Here is a 19,883-nt window from a genome sequence, read left to right on the forward strand (position 1 = left end):
TATGAGATAGAGCACACTGTTGAGATGTCAAATCTGCCTGTTTTACACACTTTGACCAACAGGGGGGTTCAAATGAAGCCTCGTGAGATGAACCCTTCTGCGAACCAATTGGCTGGAAAGCTTCAAAGCTGGCTTCATCTCGTCATCACTAATATTTACCATTGGAAAAAGCCATGGGGGAACACTACTGAATCGATTTGATGGTGTAAACTCTAAATCATGCATGTCGTATGTCCTTATTTTTCCTATACTTGTCCATCCAAACCCACGCCCCTGGAATTTAGAATATTCCCAGCAATCTTGTATGTTTTGTTGTGATATTTCCTTCCCCACTTCCTTGGAAATAAGGGTCAATCCCATTGGTTGGTTTTCTTCTTCTAACAGATTAAACGGTTCTGTGTGTGCTACTGCCCCCCACAGGAAGGAAGAAAATTGCTTCAATAACTATTAATTTTATGGTAAAGTTTTGAACAGGAGGTAGTACTTTTTACATGGCATAGAAACTGTAATGTATCTTTCTTTCGTGGTTGTCATGTCACTTATTACATTTGGGGTATTTTATCATTTATTTTACATATTATTAAATGCACTTTGTTTTTGTATCTCAAGGAGATTTTTATTACACTGTTTCGTTATAAGTCTCTCTTAGAGGTTGACACATTTACTGTAGAGTGCTTTGAAACAGCCTGAGTGTATGAATCTTGCTGTGTAAATGAAATAGTTTAACCTAACTTATCCTGAAACTCTAAGCCTACAGTACAAATACTGTTCCAAATCAACTGGGTATGTTTTGTAGTTCTCTCATACAGCAGGAGGTGGCAGCATTTCCCTGATGTAAACTGCCTGGCAGGTTTTAAATAACTTTCATTGTTTCGAGCCTTGCATTACATGCTGTAAAAAAAAAGATGCATTTAAAAAAAACTGCATATTTTCCCCAAAACCTTTTTCATAGAAGTTACTTTAGGAATATAACCTATAAGTAGTTTATTTGAGTAATTATTTGTATATAGTACTGATACATATCTAAAATAAATAACTGCTGTACATTGGTTTGCGCTTCATATGTTACAGCCCCACACAATAAAATGGGGAAGTGGCACAGTACCTCTGTGGTTTTCACACAGAGTACAGCTGCTTAACAGGTCAGCTGTGAAGGACAAAAACAAAACCTGGAGACATGAGAATAGAAATGACAGAAACATGCAGAACTTGTCTGACAACTAGCCAGAAGTATAAAGAACATAATTGTTTCCATCTCCAAGTCAACAAAGAACAGCAATGTGACAAACAATGAGAAAGACATTGTAAGTGGTTTTTGATGAAAGTGTCGGCTAAATGAAATTAAATGTAGAAATTACACTTAAGGGAAACTCCAATGTATTGAAATCCTGTGTGTTTGCAAAATGGGGAAGTGGCAAGTGTCATAACTTAAAATAATCATCCAAACGGAACTTGTCAAATAAGACATAATGTAAAAACCTAGGAAAGTTTATGATTCAGTGGCACAAAGGGTTTATTTACAACACATCAAAGTACAGACAAAATAACAACAAATGCCTAATATCAATGTGACACAACCAATACCTAATTGTCTATTTATTTGTAGAAAACAGCGCTTTGTAGTCCTACAGTATTGTGATCAGTTTACCTCATTAAATAGACAAACACACTGAGTAACATTTATTAATAACAGAATATGTTGTATGCCATTACAGAATATACAGTACAGTGGTTGGCAGAGAAAACAGCACATTTGAAACAGCAGTACAAATAACTACCTTACCTAGAGTCTTTTGACTAGACAACTTTTGTAATTGGTTGGCACTGAGCAGTGATAGCATTACCATTGACTTCTGGGGGCATGTTCTTTTTTGTTCAAAAGTAACATTCACTTTACCCATCCTTCATTTAATTCTAAATTATTGCTAAGAAGATGTTTTCTCTGTTTATAATCTATTTCTCTGCAGGGTGAGGTAAGAAGGAGTGGACTCAACATGTAGTCCAGTCACAAGCTTTTCCTTAACTTCAGAAAAATTCATTTGTCCATAAACTGAGAAAATTGTGACATATGACTGGTTTTGTACCAATATCTCAGGCAGTAAGGAAAAGGAATACAGAGGGTGGAGCAATGGGCTGGTTACTCATCAACAGGGATGGGGTTGTCATAGGCTGCTCCCTCCAGGTCGTCGACCCGCTTTCTGCGCGTCTCAGGAGGAGGTCTTGGTGGTGGATTCTGAGGTGGATTCTTCATGCTGTCATCTGGCTTTCTGGCTATCTCCTTCTTTGGAAGAATGGGCTCCCAGTGTTCACCTCGGATAGCTGCCTAGAAAACAAAGTGTTGACAAAGAATAGTCAGTGGTGTTTGGCTAGAGTAAGATAAAGTTAAGCATACCTATAAACTATTATAATCTCAACAATAATAAGAGATATGTTATAGTGGCAGTGTTACTCAGTTGTTTGCATAATTATAATTAGATAAACTGAGCTACTTGGAAAGCTTTATATCTTTGGTTTATTGTCACATCTAGGTTTGTTTAAGAATTCAGGCACACCTCTGACTGGTCGGATTTCATAACAAAAGGGCCATGTCTCAACAGAGGTACTAGTCATGAAACAATCTCTTCCTTGTTTCCACTTCCTTGTTTCTGAGAACTGGCCACTTCAAGTCTCATCCATCACCTTTATTAAAGTTAATATACAAACTGGAGATTAGTTTTGCGAAAGCTGCCCACTTACTGCAAGGTAGATGATGCTGGCAATGCCCAGGCACACACACCCGAGGACAGTAGCAAGCAAAAAACCTGCAGGTACACTGAGTCTAAGAAAGACAGAAAGGAAATGTAAGGACAAAACACAATAAGCCAAGTATTTCAAGCATGTTCATTGTGGAAAAACTGACAGTGAATAACAGGAATGCAGTCTAACAAAAGGAAAGTGACAAGTGTAACACTCACGCAGCATGTAAAAATGCTCTGACATAGTAGTTCCTTGTCAATGGCCCAAAGGATTTCACACATACAGTGAAGCAGTACTGGCCCCTGAGAGAGAACAAGACACAGGAGTGAGCAACAATATTCAGGCAAATCATCAGTGAACCTGACCCTTTAAGCATACAGTATACACGTTGCAGACAAAGTAGATCATGAAAATCACTTACGTTCTCTCCACACTTGTGCCCTTGGTCCTCTTGCTTCGTGGATACTCAAGTAGACACACGAATGCCCCAGCAGCACTAGTTATCTGTCAAGACTTTTTCATTTCACAAGATTCACTCGTCACATCACAACTATAATAGGACATTAGTTTATATTAACATCTGTGACCGTGAGCAGGTTTACTTGGACAAGATAATGATGATTGGACTAATTTCTTTCTGGCATATGAAAAACTATGATTATTTAAATAAAAGTACACACGTTTGACACTAATTATATTGTCCAGCTAAACAATACAATATAAGACCAGGCTACAATGTTAACTTGCCAAAAATAAATATTGGTAGTGGATTTCATTTAGTGCTCCCCTATATCACATCTGTTTCAAGCTTTTTATGAATTATTTCACAGCATGCAATTAAAGGCTAAATAAGACTTCAGTTTTGATAAAGAAACTTTAAACGCATGATAGTAAATCTATAAGGTGGGAAACTTGATGATTAACACTTTCAAGAAGAGACATCTTGATATCTGGTTTATGCACAGTGTAAAGGATACATAGCATAAGCAGCAAACTGCCAGCCTCTGAACTGTCCAGCCACCCCCACAATGCCTCCAGTGAGGAGAACTGAAAGAAGGAAGCAGAAAGATCAAATTAAAACTTATAAAAACAGACACAAACGTTGAGTCTGTTTGTACATCGACTTGATTGTTGATTAAAACAGTTTGGATTTATAGCTGATTATGTTATAAAGTTGAAATTGTAATGCATTACATATAGGCTAAGATTAATGAAAATATTTCAGTTTGAATTATAATGCTCATTTACTCATGAAACGTAATCATACTAATATGTTAAGTTCAGTAATATTTGTATTTTATCTTTAGATAAAGTTGTATACTCACTGAGTCCTGAAGCCAGAGCCTGCTCATTGGCCCACATCGCCCACTCTATTTTCCCCATCGCGATCACGTAAGCGGCCCCTCTGAAAACTCTGAAACTCACCGGAGAGCGGCTCACAGTTATATTGTTTATACAAGGAAGAACATGTATTTACGAGATGTGAGGTGTGCATGTAGGCTGAGAGGCAGGGCTACAGATAGCCGATCCCTTTTCTGGCGTCATTTCCGAACAGTGCAGGACTACATCTTGAGGGGCGGGGCTAAACAGGCAAACATACCAGACAGGTAAATAATAATGAGAAAACGGACAGGTGAAGTAATGCTCCAATGTTTCTGCCATAAAACAGAACGGACAGCCCCCCCCCCTTGTGCCTGGGTCAAAATGAGCTCTGTATTTGTTAGTGGCTATTGCACCGTGTATAATTCTCCATTGGATGTCAGCCATCCGTTTCAATATAATTGTTTCTTGTTATGTATTTTCTATTTCCACTTCAAGCGTTAATACAATTTGTGTTAGGGACAGGTGCAAAGGATGGAAAAGAATGTGCCCAATCAGAAAAGCCAAAATGTTTAGAATTACATTCAACCCAAGCTGACTTTCAATTAAAAAAAATAGTCTTATGGGTCAAATATACAACAAAACATCAAATGAATTCATTTATCTATGGCAAAAAAAGACGAACTTGAAGAAGAATATAAAAAAATATATATTATATAAAATACCCTCCCTAAAAAAAGATTTGCGTATATTATTAACGCAGGCCCTCTGAGGGTGGAGCATGCGCCTACTATACACTGATCAATCATCTGCAGGGGTTTCTGGATGTGTGGGCTGTTGGGCAGGTTCTGTGCTCACTGGGGGAGAATGACTCTAATATTGAAGTTTTAAAGGATAGGTGTAGTCTTTGATTTTAAAGTGTGTAAACAAATGTAAATACAATTTGTTTTAAAAATCAAAATCTTCTTCTTCTTCTTCGCTTTAATGGCGAGTCGCAACCACTTGGAGCATTATCGCCACCTACTGTTGATTTATTGAACCTTCATGTTAAATCTTTGTCCTCAGACCAGTGTTTTTGAGAAACTTGAAGATCAGTTTGTTAACTTCATTTCTTGAGTTACTTGCGAATATTGACTTGAAATCCATGTCCTTATGTTGTTCCATTGCAGTTTTCAGAATGAGTCTTTGTCTGGTATATTCCGGCCGGGCAGCTAAAGAATACATTATGTATTGTCTCTGATTGTTGGCAACCATCACAGTTGCCAGTTGGATGTTTTCCAATCAGATGCAGTGATGAGTTTAATCCAGAGTGACCCAATTGTATCCTGCTGATAATGTTCTGTTCTCTTCTATTACTCCCCCAAGTGCTTTCCATTCCTACTTCCCTTTGTATCTGGTATAAATGTCTTCCTAAATGTCCCATAACTTTTGCCACTGTTGCTTGATAATAACTTTCGTAAATGATTTGACTTCTGCTCTACTGACAGGTAGGCCTACTATTAAATCAATCTGATTTGCTTTCAATCCATTTTGTGCCAGTTGATCCACTAACTCATTACCTCTAATACCCACATGCGCTGGAATCCACACAAATTGAACAGCAATTCCCAAATGTATACTAACCTATACATGATGTGCACAATTTCATGCAGAATATCCTGACGACAAGTTATGTATACTCTCCAAAGCTGCGCTGGAGTCAGAGTAAATGACCACTCGCATTGGCTGTATACTTCCTCTATCCACTGAAGTGCTAGTGAGATAGCCATCATCTCCACATGTGTACACTGCGATGTGATCACTCGCTCGCTTTTTCACTTTGACCTTTAACTCAGGAACATAAAATGCACAACTAGTTTGACCATTTTCTGGACTTTTGGATCCATCAGTAAATATTTGTATAAACTGCCCATATTGTTCATGTAGAACAGTGTTCACATAAGCCTGCACGTTGATTTTATTTTTCTTTGAATGTGACAGTTTCAATAAGGATAAATCTATTACAGGTTGAGGTAGCAACCATGGTGGAACAGCTGATATCAACACAGTCGGACTAATATTCCATTCCTTAACTTTGAATTCCTTACATAATTCCGAAACACAAACACTTTCTTTTTTAATGTTGTTACTTTCCCAACTTGCTTTTACAGTTTGTTTAGTAGGGTGAGTATCTTCATGGCCCTGTAGATTTGCCCAGTAATTAACAATTAACTGTTTTCTCCTCAAAAAAATTGATATTTCTCCTACCTCTACCTGAAGTGCCAACACTGGTGTAGATCCGATTGCCCCACAGCATATCCTTAGTGCTTGTGCCTGGACTCTATCTAATTTTTGTAGAGAAGAATATGCAGCTGAACCATACACTAATCTAATTAAGGCTGTGGATACGTTCCTCAAAGCAGCTTGATCAGCCCCCCACTTAGTGCCTGCCAAGCACCTCATAATATTTAACACCTTTTTACATTTATCTACTACTTTATCAATATGAATACTCCATGTGACTCTCTCGTCCAACCATATTCCCAGAAACTTAAAAGTCTTCACTTTCTTTAGTTCTTGTCCATAAAGTTTTAACCTAACCTCAACTATTATTTTTCTCGTAAAAAATAAAGTTTCAGTTTTTTCTACCGACAATCTAAACCCCCATATCAGAGACCATCTTTCAATTTCCGTAATGGCTTCCTGAATCTTACCTACAATATAATTTACATTTCTACCCCTTTTCCAGATAGCTTCATCGTCTGCAAAAAGTGACTTACCAATATCGAATCCTATCATTTATCATAATAGAAAACAAAAGAGGACTGATTACGCTCCCCTGTGGGGTTCCATTCTCAACTTCATGCCTTCGAGAATATGAATTGCCAACTCGGACTCTGATGTCACGGCCAAACAAAAAATCCATAATCCAATTATATACGTTACCTCCCAGACCCATAATGTCCAGTTTTATTAATAATCCTTCCTTCCACATCATATCGTAAGCTTTTTCCACATCAAAGAATACAGCTAACACACTCCTTATTCGCTTGAGCTTTCCTGACTTCAGATTCCAGGCACAGCAGTGGATCTCAAGTACTCCGCCCTCTTCTAAACCCACTCTGATATAGAGTCATTAATTCATTTTTTTTCAACATGGTACGTCAGCCTTTCTGTTATAATTCTTTCTATAACTTTACACAAGTGCGATGTCAGAGCTATAGGTCTATAACTGACTGGACTGGTTGGATCTTTCCCAGGTTTTCTAATAGGAATAATGACAGACTCTTTCCATATTATTGGCAGCTTCCCTTTCTCCCAGATCTTATTGTACATCTCCAGCAGCTTTCCTAATGCAAAATCACTTAATTTGGCCAACATTATGTAACATACATTATCTTTCCCAGGAGCAGTCATTTTACACTTACTTAGTGCTCTTCTCAACTCTTGAATAGAAAAAGGTACATTTACAACACTGCAACGAATTTCTTTCCTCATATACATTAGGATGTTCATCCAACACTTCCTGTCTCCTGATCTTACCTTCTTCTGTCAAATGTTCAGAAGAATGAACTTTTACAACATTCTTAGCTAGCATTTCTGCCTTTTCCATAGCACCAGTGGCAATTTCCCCTCCATTCTCCAACACTGGCAGGTTACTTTGCTGTCTAATTCCCCTCATCTTCTTAATCATTCCCCATACTTTATCTAATTGTGTTCTCCCAATACTCGAACAGTATCCTATCCAACATTCCCTTTTTGCTCTTTTAAAATTGTTCCACCTGAGCCTGTGCCTTTTTATACTCTAATAAGTTGCTTATTGAATGTGTCTTTTTTAACTTTCCAAACAGCCTGATCTTGTTTCGGATTGCATCATGACATTCTTTGTTCCACCATGGTACCATCTTAAAACATTTACTAAGTTTACCAGTTTTATTCCCAATAGTTTGATTAGCGCTTTTAATTATATTTGAAGTAAATTACTCATTTATTTCATCAATACTTCCTGCCATATCAATCTTATCAAATTCATTATAACACAATTTAGCAAACATCTCCCAATTTGTTTTAGCAAAATTCCATCTCATTATACCATCTAGCTCAACCACATTAGTTACATCAAACTTGATTATAATCGGAAAATGATCACTCCCAATACTGTTATTTGCCAATACCTCCCAACTGCTACCAGAAGCTAATTCACTTGATACCAGAGTTAGATCTATCGCAGACTCTGTTCCATCTCTAAAATTGAGTCTTGTACCTTGCCCATTATTTAAACAAACAAATTATTTTGCCTCCATTAAATCCTCCATTACCTGTCCGTTGTAATCTGTTGATCTCCCTCCCCACATTGTATTATGTGCGTTAAAATCACCACACCATATTATTTCATTTCCTTGACAAAGTCTGTCTAATTCCTCTATTTTGAGTTTATTACATGGATTGTAAAAATTCAGGACACTCATTTTCCTTTTATTAGCCCAAAGCTCACCCACTATTTCTATATCAAGACTGTTCTTAAATGTTAGCCTACTATAAGACATTACTTCTCTGATAAAGATTGCACATCCCCCTCCCTGACCATCATTTCTATCTTGTCTTATTGCACTATATCCCCCAATAATGAAGTCCAAATGAGTCTTCAGCCATGTTTCTTGAATGCAAATAACATCTGGTTTTTCTTTTAACTGATTTTATATATATATATATATATATAGGTCTTAAATTCTTGTCCATTTGCAATAAGGCTTCTAGCATTCCACTGCAGAATGAGAAAAAACATTAATCTAATCTACTCACTAATCTGTGAATCATGGGGGCTAGCATATCATGTAGCATTTCAACGGTTATATCCTTTACCCCCAAACATTCACCTGCTGCTTCCACTATTGATTTCAGTCTTGACCTCTTTTTTGTTTGTTGGGCAACATTCACCACTTTTCCAATAAAGGCCACACATTTGTACTTATTAACAATTAATGCATCCTCTCCTATCACACACTTATGTGAACATATTGTGTATAACCCTAACCCTTTGCCTGTGGGAGTTTGGGAAAATCTTTTGAGGAGAATATACTTGCTGCTACTTGGGATTTCCTAGTTAAGTTTTGCGATACCTGTTCTGTTGCTTCAGCATATGAGACTTTGTTTTGTACTTTGTATCTCTGCACCTCCTTGGCCTTTTTCTGCACTTCGCAGCCCTGATACGCAGCACTATGTTCCCCACCACAGTTACAACATTTCACCTTAGCACCTGCAGCACAACTACCATATTCATGTTCGCCCGCACGTTTTGGACACCTAGGCTTTGTTGCTTTGCACTTGTCTGCCACATGCCCAAACCTTTGGCATTTAAAGCACCGCAGAGGTTTAGGGATGAATTATGTTGAATTGATTCTTCAAACTGAAGAAGAACAGACAAACTATCCACTAGCTTACCCTGATACCTAGTAGGAAGACGTTTAACTACGGACACTTTGCCCCCTTTAATTTCTTTCTTGAGTTCTTCAATGCTGAGTTCTAGCGGAACTCCACTGATCACTCCACGTATTTTCCGATTTGCTCCGGGAACATGGCATTTAATTCGAACTTCATTCAGGGTCTTCATTTTCAGTAACTTTTCCTGTTGCTTTGCATTTATCATTTCTACCAACATCCGTCCTTTGCTCAGAAATCTTGCTTGCTTTATCGATCCAATTTCTTTGTGAATCGCTTTAGTCAGGGCCACAGGGTGTAATTTAATTGCGGATTGTTCACCAAACTCCACAATCACTCTTCATTCTCATTCCTTTTCTTTGTTCTTTTCATTCCATTCTGCGAATCAGACTCACTGAGACTGTCACTTGACATGTCTATCTTCTTTCTTGAACTCTTTGTTCTTACTTCATTCCATCCTCCTTCTCCTTCAGATGCACTTTCCATATCCTCCTCTCCAGGACTCAAAGACACCATTCCACCAGCTGCTCTCAATCTCGCACTCACCGTCAATCGACACCAGCCCCAGCAGATCTACTCCAATCAAGCGTCTTCCACTGAATACACCATCTCTAGGCCCTGAACTCACCATCACCTAAAGTAGGTAAACTCCTCCCCCAGAGCCAACCCCTAATTAACTCAGGGGGTATTTAAGACACCTGTTGCATCATGGCAGTCTTTGTTTGCAATCTGCTAAAAACCGAGAGAAGAAGAAGATGGCAGCCTTTGGTTCGTTTGCTGCCTGCCTGTTGTCACATGGCCACCTTAAGGGTAGGTCAATTGTCAGATGCTGGATGTCATGTTGGATCAGCAACTTAATATTCCTCATGCGCATTTTATATTGGCACTGAATTACATTAATTTGTAGTAGCCTACTGTCAGCTTGTATCCTGGTCCAACTGGTGTTCCTTTGGCCAAGTGTGATGCCTGAAGTTCCTGTTAACCTGGAGGGATGTGTGTTGTTCCTTGTTCCTTGTGGTATCAGCTGCTGTTTTGCTACTGTTAGGTTTGGCTTGAGTTATGTTTTTGTTTGAATTTAGTTTTGCTGTCTTATATTTAGGATTTTAGTGTATTTTACTGTTTGCTCGTTTGGACCAACTGGATAATTGTTTATTCTGCTTTATACTAATTGTTTCTTTGCCACTTGTAGTGGAGTTGGAGCCAGCTAGTGGTGGAGGCACACAGTCTGATTCCCTTCACGGCTTGTAGTGGTAGGAGCACTGGGACACAGTTTGTAGTGAGTTTTGATATGCAGTGAGTTTTGGTTTGCAGTGAGCACCGGTGGTGGGTAAGTGGGACACAGCCCTGTTAGACTGCCTCCCCCTGGCTGGTATCTGCCCACTCCCTTATTTCCCTCATTGATTTTTAGTAATGTTCTATATAAAGTGTTTTTACCAAGAATAAACAAATACATGTGATTGACATATTGAAATAAACTGTTAAACTTTTTCATTATAATTGAACCAAGTCTCTGTCTTGTGTCAGTCACAAACTTGTAGAGCCTTCTTATTTCTGAGGTGTAAATTAAATATCTCCTGGGGTGAAATTCCCCAGGTAGCGTTGTCAGGCATTTTGGTATTTGGGTGGCTCTGCCTTTAAAAACGACCACCCCGCCACATAATGATGGTCTTAAATTATATTTTTGCAAGATAAACATTAAAAATGATGATGGTCTCCATAACCTTGTAAGGCCCACGGTTGTAATTTTACAACATTACTTTAAGCTATCCTAAAAAAGTCAGTAAATGTTTTGTTTTTTTAAAGACCACATTTCAGCCTCACAATGCTATTGGGTAGTAAATGTGTCTATAGGTCCTGCCCTCTGGCCATACACTCACACAACTTCCGAATCTTCAAACGAGCAACATCTCTTTGTTTTATTGGACTGGATTTGTCAGTAATTTTGTTGTTGTTGTGATTATTACAATGTCTAGAACATGTACATATTTAGTTATTGTGGAATACATTCATCACATTTTGATTTTGAGCAGCTTATGTCTTTGTTGTAATATTACAACACTGGGTCAGTGTGGTAGTCAAAATAGCATAAGCACCTGTCATGGAGATTGCCCTTATATGTTCACATATGGAAATAAAACACTAATAGAAATATAATGTCTTTGATAATTGACTATAACTATGTTCTAAATGTGTCCTCTGTTAAGATTTTGAATTAAGACCAGAATTGAATAAATTAATACATTATTTCTAATCTGTACGCAAGGACCTAATGGCACATTTTCCAGTGAAGACAAAGAGAGGACACTGCAGCAAAGGGTACACAAACACACAATGCACCAAGTGTGATGTCCGTCTCTGCTTTTCCGATGATAGGAACTGTTTTTGGGACTACCTTGTATTCATATTTAATAAATGACTATTCATAAAAAATATGACTGATGTGTGATTATTATTCATGCTGTATCCTCCTGGGACCCAGCCCATTGACAAAATGTCCACTGTAGTGGACATTTTGTTAACATGCATCTCCTTTTACTCTTTTGAGGTAATCTATCAATCTCTGATGTACTGTACAGGGGACATCCTAGGCTTTCCAGTGATGTCATTGGTTACAATTGCATGCTGGGAAGTTCCTCTTTCTTTTCATCCAAAATGGCTGGCATGCCAATACAACATTTATAGAAGCATGAGAAGTAAAATATTGTTGAATAATTGTTATTTTTAACATGAAAATCATATGTTCTTTAACATGTGAGAAACTATATAATTACTTCTGAAAGCAATTAAATCAAGTTTTGAAATAACAGCTCTTTTATAAATGTCCATTCTAGTGGACGTCAGGACCATCTTCATGGACTTAATGACTCAATATCGTTGCAGGAGACAGAACTGAAGCAGACATATTCTGTACCAGATAGTTAAGGGAGATGAGGATTTGGAGCTCTCAGATGATGAGAGATGAGGATTTCACACCTGGGATAGAAGAGGGTCAAGAAGGGGGGAAAAGATGCAGGAGGCTCCATGAGCGCACAGATACAGATGGGGACGAGCTGGAAAGACGTGGGCCAAGAGTAGCACGTATGTCTTGTTTTTAGTGGAGCCATGAAAAATGAGAATTGCCTCAGGAATGCCAAGTTTGTTTCTATGAGCATGGTCAACTGGAGACCACATCCATAAAACTATTCAAGATGACCCTACAGCCCGTGCCGACTGGAGTCCAATGAGGTACTTTTCCCAGTAAATTGACTAAGTCTTTGAAGATCTGGAAAGATTCACCAAAAACCAAACTAGTTTTTTAGTGACCAAATAAACAGCAATGTTCAGATCAATCACTTAATGTTTTAAATAAAGGTGAATGTATTATTGTAGTAATATCACTCTATAACCATAATACGTTACATAGTCTGTTAATTTTGGCTGTCTTTTCAAACTAAAATGGTCCTGACGTCCTCTACAGTGGACATACTGTAACATTTAAAAATTGAATTAAGTCTAAATTGCAAGATGTTTTTTTAACCCTAAATAGGTAGGAAATAAAAAATAAAGATTGGAAAACATTTTTATACTGATAGTAAGCAATCAATCCTGCAAATCAACACTTAGTTGTTCAATATATTTATTCAGACAATGAGAGTAGAAATACAGAAATTCTGCTCCCACCTAAGCCCAACATTGCAATATTACATTTCTCTAAAAATTACCAAAACGTAAAAAATTATGAAAACTCTTTCATTTCTGTTCCAGAGGCTTCCTACAACATCTGAAAGGTCAAAAAAATAAATTCTAATGTATTTCTATATTTGGGCTTTACATGGTTAAACACATTGATACATCACAGACCGTCAAAGCCATACAGGCACAATCATGTACTCGGATTGGGCAGCCATCACAAGGTCAGCTGTACAAAATATAGCTACATTTGACAACATTTTTATTTTTGCTGAACTGGCTTCATTATTGCTGGAAATGTGTCCATTTAGGGCTGCAGAGCATCATACAGTATGTTTAGGCATCCCATCAGATCCAATTAGATGCTGAGTGGGATCTTCCACAACACGAGGGCCTGGTCCAGCCTTAAACACAAACAACGAAAGATCATTAGGAAGTTATCCTCTGAAATTGTGTCTGTGTTAACATGGAAATACACAATTTAAATCCTTGCAAATAAAGTCTTTACTTGAATAAGAAATTATGTGTAATAAAGAATTCAACGGTATTTATGACCTCATTCACTTAGTCTAACATCATTGTAGCAGAGGAACCACAATCTACCACAATCTTCAACTGAGGTAAGGCAACACAATGTTACGTAAGGGCAGTTAAAGGAAGTGTTGACATCAATTGAAACGTATCTAGCAATCTGATAACTGATATATCACATTTCTTTTCAAGACAATGTGCAGCCTTAAGAAAACACACCAATACATATAAATCAAAACAGAAAACATTGATTTTAGGTTGCTGTAAACTTATAGAACAACTGAGCAACAGAGGGATTATATCAGTGGGTATGTTTGTGTACCTTTGTACTAATAATGTAGCTGATTCCTTTTGGCATAGGCTCTAGACCAATAGCCTGTTTCAGCTCCTCGGAAAGAGCAGCTTGGTTAACTGGAAGACCCTGAATAAACCTGCAGAGAAGGAAGAAACATTCAATGACCCATTTCAAAGAAGCTAACAAACCTTAATAGATAGTATAAAACAGCTTATAGGAGCCACACAAACACCCATCTATCAGTGTATATTTATGTACATTAGTTAAATGTTTTGATAAATCAAGTAGTTTGTATGACAGTTATTTTTTGAAGACCTAAAGCCAACTAGGTCGGGTATCTGTCCACTCACTGTCCTCCGTTGCTCTCAGGGGGGAAGAAATGTTGCACTGCCTGAACAAACTCAGGAACATGCTGCTGCAAAGTGTAGATCACAGCGTTGGGGCCTGCATCAAATGTGTAGGCCAACTGGAGTGGTAGAAACAGAAGGGACCGTCATACAGAGAGTTTAAAATCCACCTCCACAAGTTTCACATCTTCATTACACCATCTCAGAAATTCAGCTTCATACCCTGAGAAACATTTCTTACACAAGAAAAACATACAACTTTGTAGCAGCAGTGATATAAAAGGGAGAAGACTACAGTTATACATAATGTACAATATCATAAGACATACACACTGCCACAGACCAATCGTCTGCAGAACATTTAAAGCATGTTTGTAGTTATGTTGTTTAAGCTAAATTGAACTACAACTGCATAAATAACTAATATTTTACAAGCAACTTCAAAGTTGTATGAATAATTATCTGACCTTCAAAGCAGCCATGTTTTAAATGATTACTCTATTTCTTTTTGAAAATATCTTAATCCTTGCTTTCTTTAAGTATCAGAGTTCCGAGACGGCGCCGGTCAAATGTACAAATGACAATAAAAGCCTTGAATCCTTGAATCCAGAGTTGTATTATTGTTGCATAATAATGCAGTAAGAAATACAAAAATTGTTTAAATATAGAAATAAAGAGATACATAAACAGCTGTCCAAAGCTATTCCTAGAGATCTACAGAAGAGTGAAGTTGCTCACCCTTGTCTCCCCGTAGTGTCTGTTATACCGATGCACCAAGTTGATAACCTGTTGAGACACACTGTTGAGGTAGAAGATAGGAGGGTATGTGTCAAGGCAGGTTGCATGGAACTGGTTACTGTCCTTCATGGTTAGTTCAGCAAATGCAACAAAGTCCTTTCCCCGCACCGCTTCAATCATCTCCTCCATCCGGCCCGGGACGACAGACTCTGCCCGGTGCTGCAGACACAGAACCAAGATAAGAGTGTAAATGAAGATATTCTTCACTTTTAACAATATTGACAGTAATGTTAGTATACCAACAGCTGTTAGTTAATGTAAGTGAACAAAGTACCTTTAGGAGACAGCTTGTTTGTACACTGGTTTGCATCCCAGATGTGCTTCCAACTGACTTCTTCTCAGCACTGGCCTGTGGAAAAGTGCATTCATTACACCTGATATACATTTTCTATTTTTAATTTAAAAAGTGTTCACTAGACAAGAAAGGCTTCTCAATTCTTTAATTTACCCTCCTCGACTCCTCGGTCCTCCGGTAGTGACCCGGAAATGGATTTCAGCGCGCCATGTTGAAGGACATCTCATTTCTCTAAATGCACATCGAGGACCGAGCATCGAGGAGGCTCTCTGGAGGCTCTCTGGAGGAGCTATAATCGAGGATACACTGATGGGTCCTCCACGGATCCTCCGTGGATGTATTTCCGGGAACAGTGATGTTTCAAAGAGTCGTGACGCACGGCCGGACTTATCTCAGCCAATGACAGCTCTGCATGCATCCCCTGGATATTATTGTATTAACTGCTTTCATCGCGACGCAATGTTTACAGAGAGAACAGCTGTGAGGTCCGTGCAGAAAGCAGAGCAGTGTGTATAATCACTCAGTATAACAGGACTACATTACTCGCTTTAGTAGGGGGGGGGGGGGGATATATCCAGTCTCTGATTATGTTACTATGAGAGTGCTCTCTTGTTTGATTCTGAAATTGTATATATTTATATAAATGTCCGTATCTGTAGCCTGTTATTGTCTCATTATACCGCACTGTGAATGAATTAAAAGTAAATATATAAGTGGTCATGAACACATCTGTCCATCAGATGTGTTCATGACCACTTATATATTTTAAAATGACCGCTCAGAGGAGAGGATTTCTCATTTCTCTAACCGCCTGCTGCTTCCACTCCTCTCTCCTCGGTTCCCCTCCTCGACTCCTCCGCTCGCATCTCCTGTGGGCGGGACTAAGGCCCCGCTCACACGGGACCGTTTGCGTTTATGCACAGTATGCGTATTCAAAAAAGTCTTCCGTTCACATGCATTAGTTTCATTTAACGTGTCTGTTCAAACGAGGCCGCTGGAAACGCTGTAGTACATATGCCGGGACTGTAAGTGGCGCTGTAACTTCTGCCAAAATACACCAAAAGTAGCGAAGAAGAGCAGCCCAGCAGCCCCCGCCGCAATGTTGCCATGGCTACCCTTCTGTTCATGGCCCGCGGTGTATTTAGCAACATGTAGTTCATGTAATTCTCCATGTCCACTTGTTGCTGATGGTTGTGGTAGAGGAGCTGTATATTTTTTGCACTAATATCTGTAGCATGGTCAGTAGCAGTAGCAGTAGCACTAGCAGTAGCTACTGACAGGAGGAAGTGTGTGTGGCGATTGCTGGTATTCAGCGGGATATAGTAATTTCCTCAGCATATGGATAAATGCAACGGGGAAGTTAACTGAAAGAAACCGAATCTGTGGATATTGCATCGACCGACGTCTCCGTGGAGAGGACCTGCTCAGAAAAGAGAGATATTCTCTACAAACACCGGGTGAGATCCTCCTTTGTCAATATAATGGATCAATGCATGAAATCTGACTCTGTTTATTTTGTTTAAGGAGTATATTGGGCGTTAACAATTCTGGTTTGCCTTTTATAATATTATTTCATTCAAGAACCCCTTGTGCGTTTAATTAACACAGCTATTTTTGATAGTTGCTACAGCAGTGAGCAGGAGAGGTGGGGCTATCGCAATTTTTTCAGGAAATATTCGTATAGAGGTGATTACACGGACTCGGTTGACCCCCCAGAGCGTTTCGTTTGCAAATCTATCCACCTTGGGACCCGTTATTGTTTGTGGGGTCGGTTTCTATCGGCCTCGTGTAAATAATAGGGCTATACGCACGCGAAACTATGCAGATACAAGCAGTTTTCTCCTCGTGTAAACGGCGCCTAAGTCACGAGGATAGGAGTCGAGGAGGGGAAATTAGAGAATTGAGAAGCCTTTAATGTGTTTGCTCTACATGTTGCAAAAAATATTGTAATTCATAGTAGTAAATAAATAAAGTATGCAATATTCACAATAGACGATCAGTGCAGTTCAATCAGGACAAAATGATCATGAATTCACAGTTCTCTAAAAAGATGTACCTACCACAAGTACAAGGATTCTGAGCTCAGGCCAATGAGCCTCTGGCTCCACCTGCTGGGCTAGACTGTCCTTGCCATCATCTTTCTGTCCCATGATCCACTGCACGAACCCTCCATACATACTGCGGCATGCGCTGCCTGAGCCTTGCCGAGCAATCCCAGACAACTCCCCCTCTGTGCCAAACACCCGGGCCAGAGTGTAAACTGCAACACAAAGAAAAAGAAGGGAGTTAGAGCAGAGGAGGCTGAGTAATATGTATCTAATATCAGATAGACTGGTTATTTAAGAAAAGGCACACAATAAGATATATAGATAGATACTTTATTGATCCCAATTTGGGAAATTATTTTTGTTACAGAAGCATCATCAGTGTGTTCAGACAATAAAATAAAAATACTTAAAAAGTGGAATAGAGAATTAACAACTAAAACATAAAAGTAAAAATTAAATTAAATATGATATCATATCCTATATAAACAATATAAACAGTATAATAATTCTGGATAATTAAAAAGGCAATATAATCAAAGTATAACAAGTAAGTATTGTTCAAAGTATAATCAAACTGGTTTTATTCTATGCTGAAAGCAACTTTTGAGCTTTTACTATTAAAAAATAATACTTTAAAGTCATTAGTGTAGTGCGCACTCTCACCTAAACAAGCAAATCCAGCAGCAGAGGAGGCGAGCCCGGCAGCAGTGGGGAAGTTGTTAACCGAGCAGATGTGGACTTTGAGAGACAGAACAGACGGATCCAGAGCAGGGTCCCCATCATTACGTCTCTTCCTTGCTAGTCTGCGAACTAATACAGAAACAAGGAAAGATGACATAGTGGCTTACGCTGTCTCTAACGCATCTGTGTTTTAACGACGGTATATTAACAGACAGGACTCACTCTCTCTCAGACAGGACTGTAGTCTTGGATGGGTTATATCCTCCTCTTTGCCATTTAGCCATATTCGATCTTCTTGAAATGATCTGCTAGTTGCAACCGTTGTGGTTGTTTTCAGCTAAAAAGAAGGAGGACATGTCAGATATACATGTAATTGTTACTATCTTATCACTAACACAAAGTCATATCAGGAAATCTTAGGCTTAAGATCTGCAGACCACATATGACACCATTTATGTTATCCATCACCCAGGCACACATCATGGAAATTAATCATTTATTTGTAATGGCAATAAAAAACGTTTACAGTGACCATGGAGCACAAAAACGATATTATGTCAGCTCTGCTACAGAGTTTGTCAAAAAAATGTTTTGCCCACAGTGAGCATGAAAGAAACATTGCACGACAAACCACAAGTGAATATAAATATTTCATGACTGACCTCAAAACTGTAAATACTTTAACATAAACATGCCATGAGAAGCATTGTTGAATAAGCCTCTTTACTTTTATTTATGGTATCCTTTAATGATGGCAAGAAAACAGAGCTGTTCACTGTAACAGCTCTGGATAACATTTGACACAAAAACAACCTTTTTCCTACAGAAACCACATTCATTGTCTGCTGGATGACATTTGTTTTATTAAAATACCTGGTCTTGATGCAATGTGACGCTCAACGATGAATTAATGGGTAGAATTAATTCTTCATTTCTTTTTCCCCCTGAAAAGAAAGTAGACTAGATTTACACAAGATGCATACATGAATTATTATAAGATTGATATAACAGAGGTGGGAAGTAACTAAGTACATGTATTCAAGTGCTGTACTAAAGTACCATTTTGTGATACTTGTTCTTTACTTGAGTTTTGCATGTTCTGCTTCTTTGTACTTCTGAGTACTTTTACTTTTGGTACTTTAAGTATTTTTTTATGCCAACACTTTTCTACTTTTACTTGAGTAACATTTTGAATGCAGGACTTTTACTATGATCAGAGTTTTTTATACACTCTGGAACTTCTACTTTTACTTAAGTACAACATCTGAGTACTTCTCCAACTTCTGTGATACAATGACACAATATTAAAATGCTCAGCTGTAAACGTTTCCCTTTAATGCACTATATTCAGTAAAACATCCCGAACCGGTCCCCATAGAACAATAATACGTAAAATATTGTCGTTTTGGATTCAATGATCATTGCTTCTTAAAGCTAACTTAAACTCAGAACACAAGCATGCACACAAGTCGAGGTGATACTTACAGTATTTGATGACAGCTATATTCACTGGAGCGGTGCATGTAACTATGTTTGGCTTTTCCATAGTATTCTCAGGCATAGCTGTTTATGTAAACCGGTGTTTATATTGATAACACTGTACCTGAACACTCGGAAATACACTTTCAATGCTCCTCAGGGTTTAGCAGTCACAGTTAAGCTAACACTGTGTACAACCTTACTACAGCTTTTCATCGAGCTGTCTTCCGATTGGCTGTTGTCGAACATGTGGCTTAGCCTGCGAC

The 19,883-nt window shown here is 38.4% G+C and overlaps 2 protein-coding genes across 2 annotated transcripts; both read right to left on the reverse strand.

Moving 5' to 3' along the window:
- Positions 1-1,495: 1,495 nt before the first annotated feature.
- LOC117471738 (cytochrome b-245 light chain) lies at positions 1,496-4,240 on the reverse strand. The gene is made up of 6 exons (XM_034116939.1): positions 4,062-4,240; positions 3,714-3,783; positions 3,158-3,232; positions 2,955-3,038; positions 2,737-2,818; positions 1,496-2,323 (listed from the first exon to the last, which is right to left on the reverse strand). The coding sequence occupies exons 1-6, from the start codon at positions 4,117-4,119 to the stop codon at positions 2,138-2,140; spliced, it is 555 nt and encodes a 184-aa protein (XP_033972830.1). The 5' UTR covers positions 4,120-4,240; the 3' UTR covers positions 1,496-2,137.
- An 8,832-nt stretch (positions 4,241-13,072) lies between these two features.
- On the reverse strand, positions 13,073-19,806 carry mvda (mevalonate (diphospho) decarboxylase a). Its single transcript, XM_034116608.1, has 10 exons — positions 19,624-19,806; positions 19,012-19,082; positions 18,361-18,475; positions 18,121-18,267; positions 17,470-17,669; positions 15,389-15,463; positions 15,055-15,273; positions 14,320-14,435; positions 13,997-14,105; positions 13,073-13,547 (listed from the first exon to the last, which is right to left on the reverse strand). Exons 1-10 carry the CDS (start codon positions 19,697-19,699, stop codon positions 13,467-13,469), a joined length of 1,209 nt encoding a protein of 402 aa, XP_033972499.1. The 5' UTR covers positions 19,700-19,806; the 3' UTR covers positions 13,073-13,466.
- Between the last annotated feature and the right edge of the window lie 77 nt (positions 19,807-19,883).

The sequence above is a fragment of the Trematomus bernacchii genome, unplaced genomic scaffold (assembly GCF_902827165.1).
Source record: "Trematomus bernacchii unplaced genomic scaffold, fTreBer1.1, whole genome shotgun sequence".
Classification (NCBI taxonomy): Eukaryota; Metazoa; Chordata; class Actinopteri; order Perciformes; family Nototheniidae; genus Trematomus; species Trematomus bernacchii.

Coding starts and splice junctions, on each gene's coding strand:
- mvda (XM_034116608.1), bottom strand. CDS start 19,699: ATGCCTGAGAATACTATGGAAAAGCCAAACATAGTTACATGCACCGCT. Junction 17,670..18,120: donor TGCTGGATTTGCTTGTTTAG/GTGAGAGTGCGC, acceptor TTTGTGTTGCAG/TTTACACTCTGGCCCGGGTG. Junction 14,106..14,319: donor CCTGAGAGCAACGGAGGACA/GTGAGTGGACAG, acceptor CCTTCTCTGCAG/GTTTATTCAGGGTCTTCCAG.
- LOC117471738 (XM_034116939.1), bottom strand. CDS start 4,119: ATGGGGAAAATAGAGTGGGCGATGTGGGCCAATGAGCAGGCTCTGGCT. Junction 3,233..3,713: donor CAGTTTGCTGCTTATGCTAT/GTATCCTTTACA, acceptor ACAGATAACTAG/TGCTGCTGGGGCATTCGTGT. Junction 2,819..2,954: donor AGAGCATTTTTACATGCTGC/GTGAGTGTTACA, acceptor TGTCTTTCTTAG/ACTCAGTGTACCTGCAGGTT.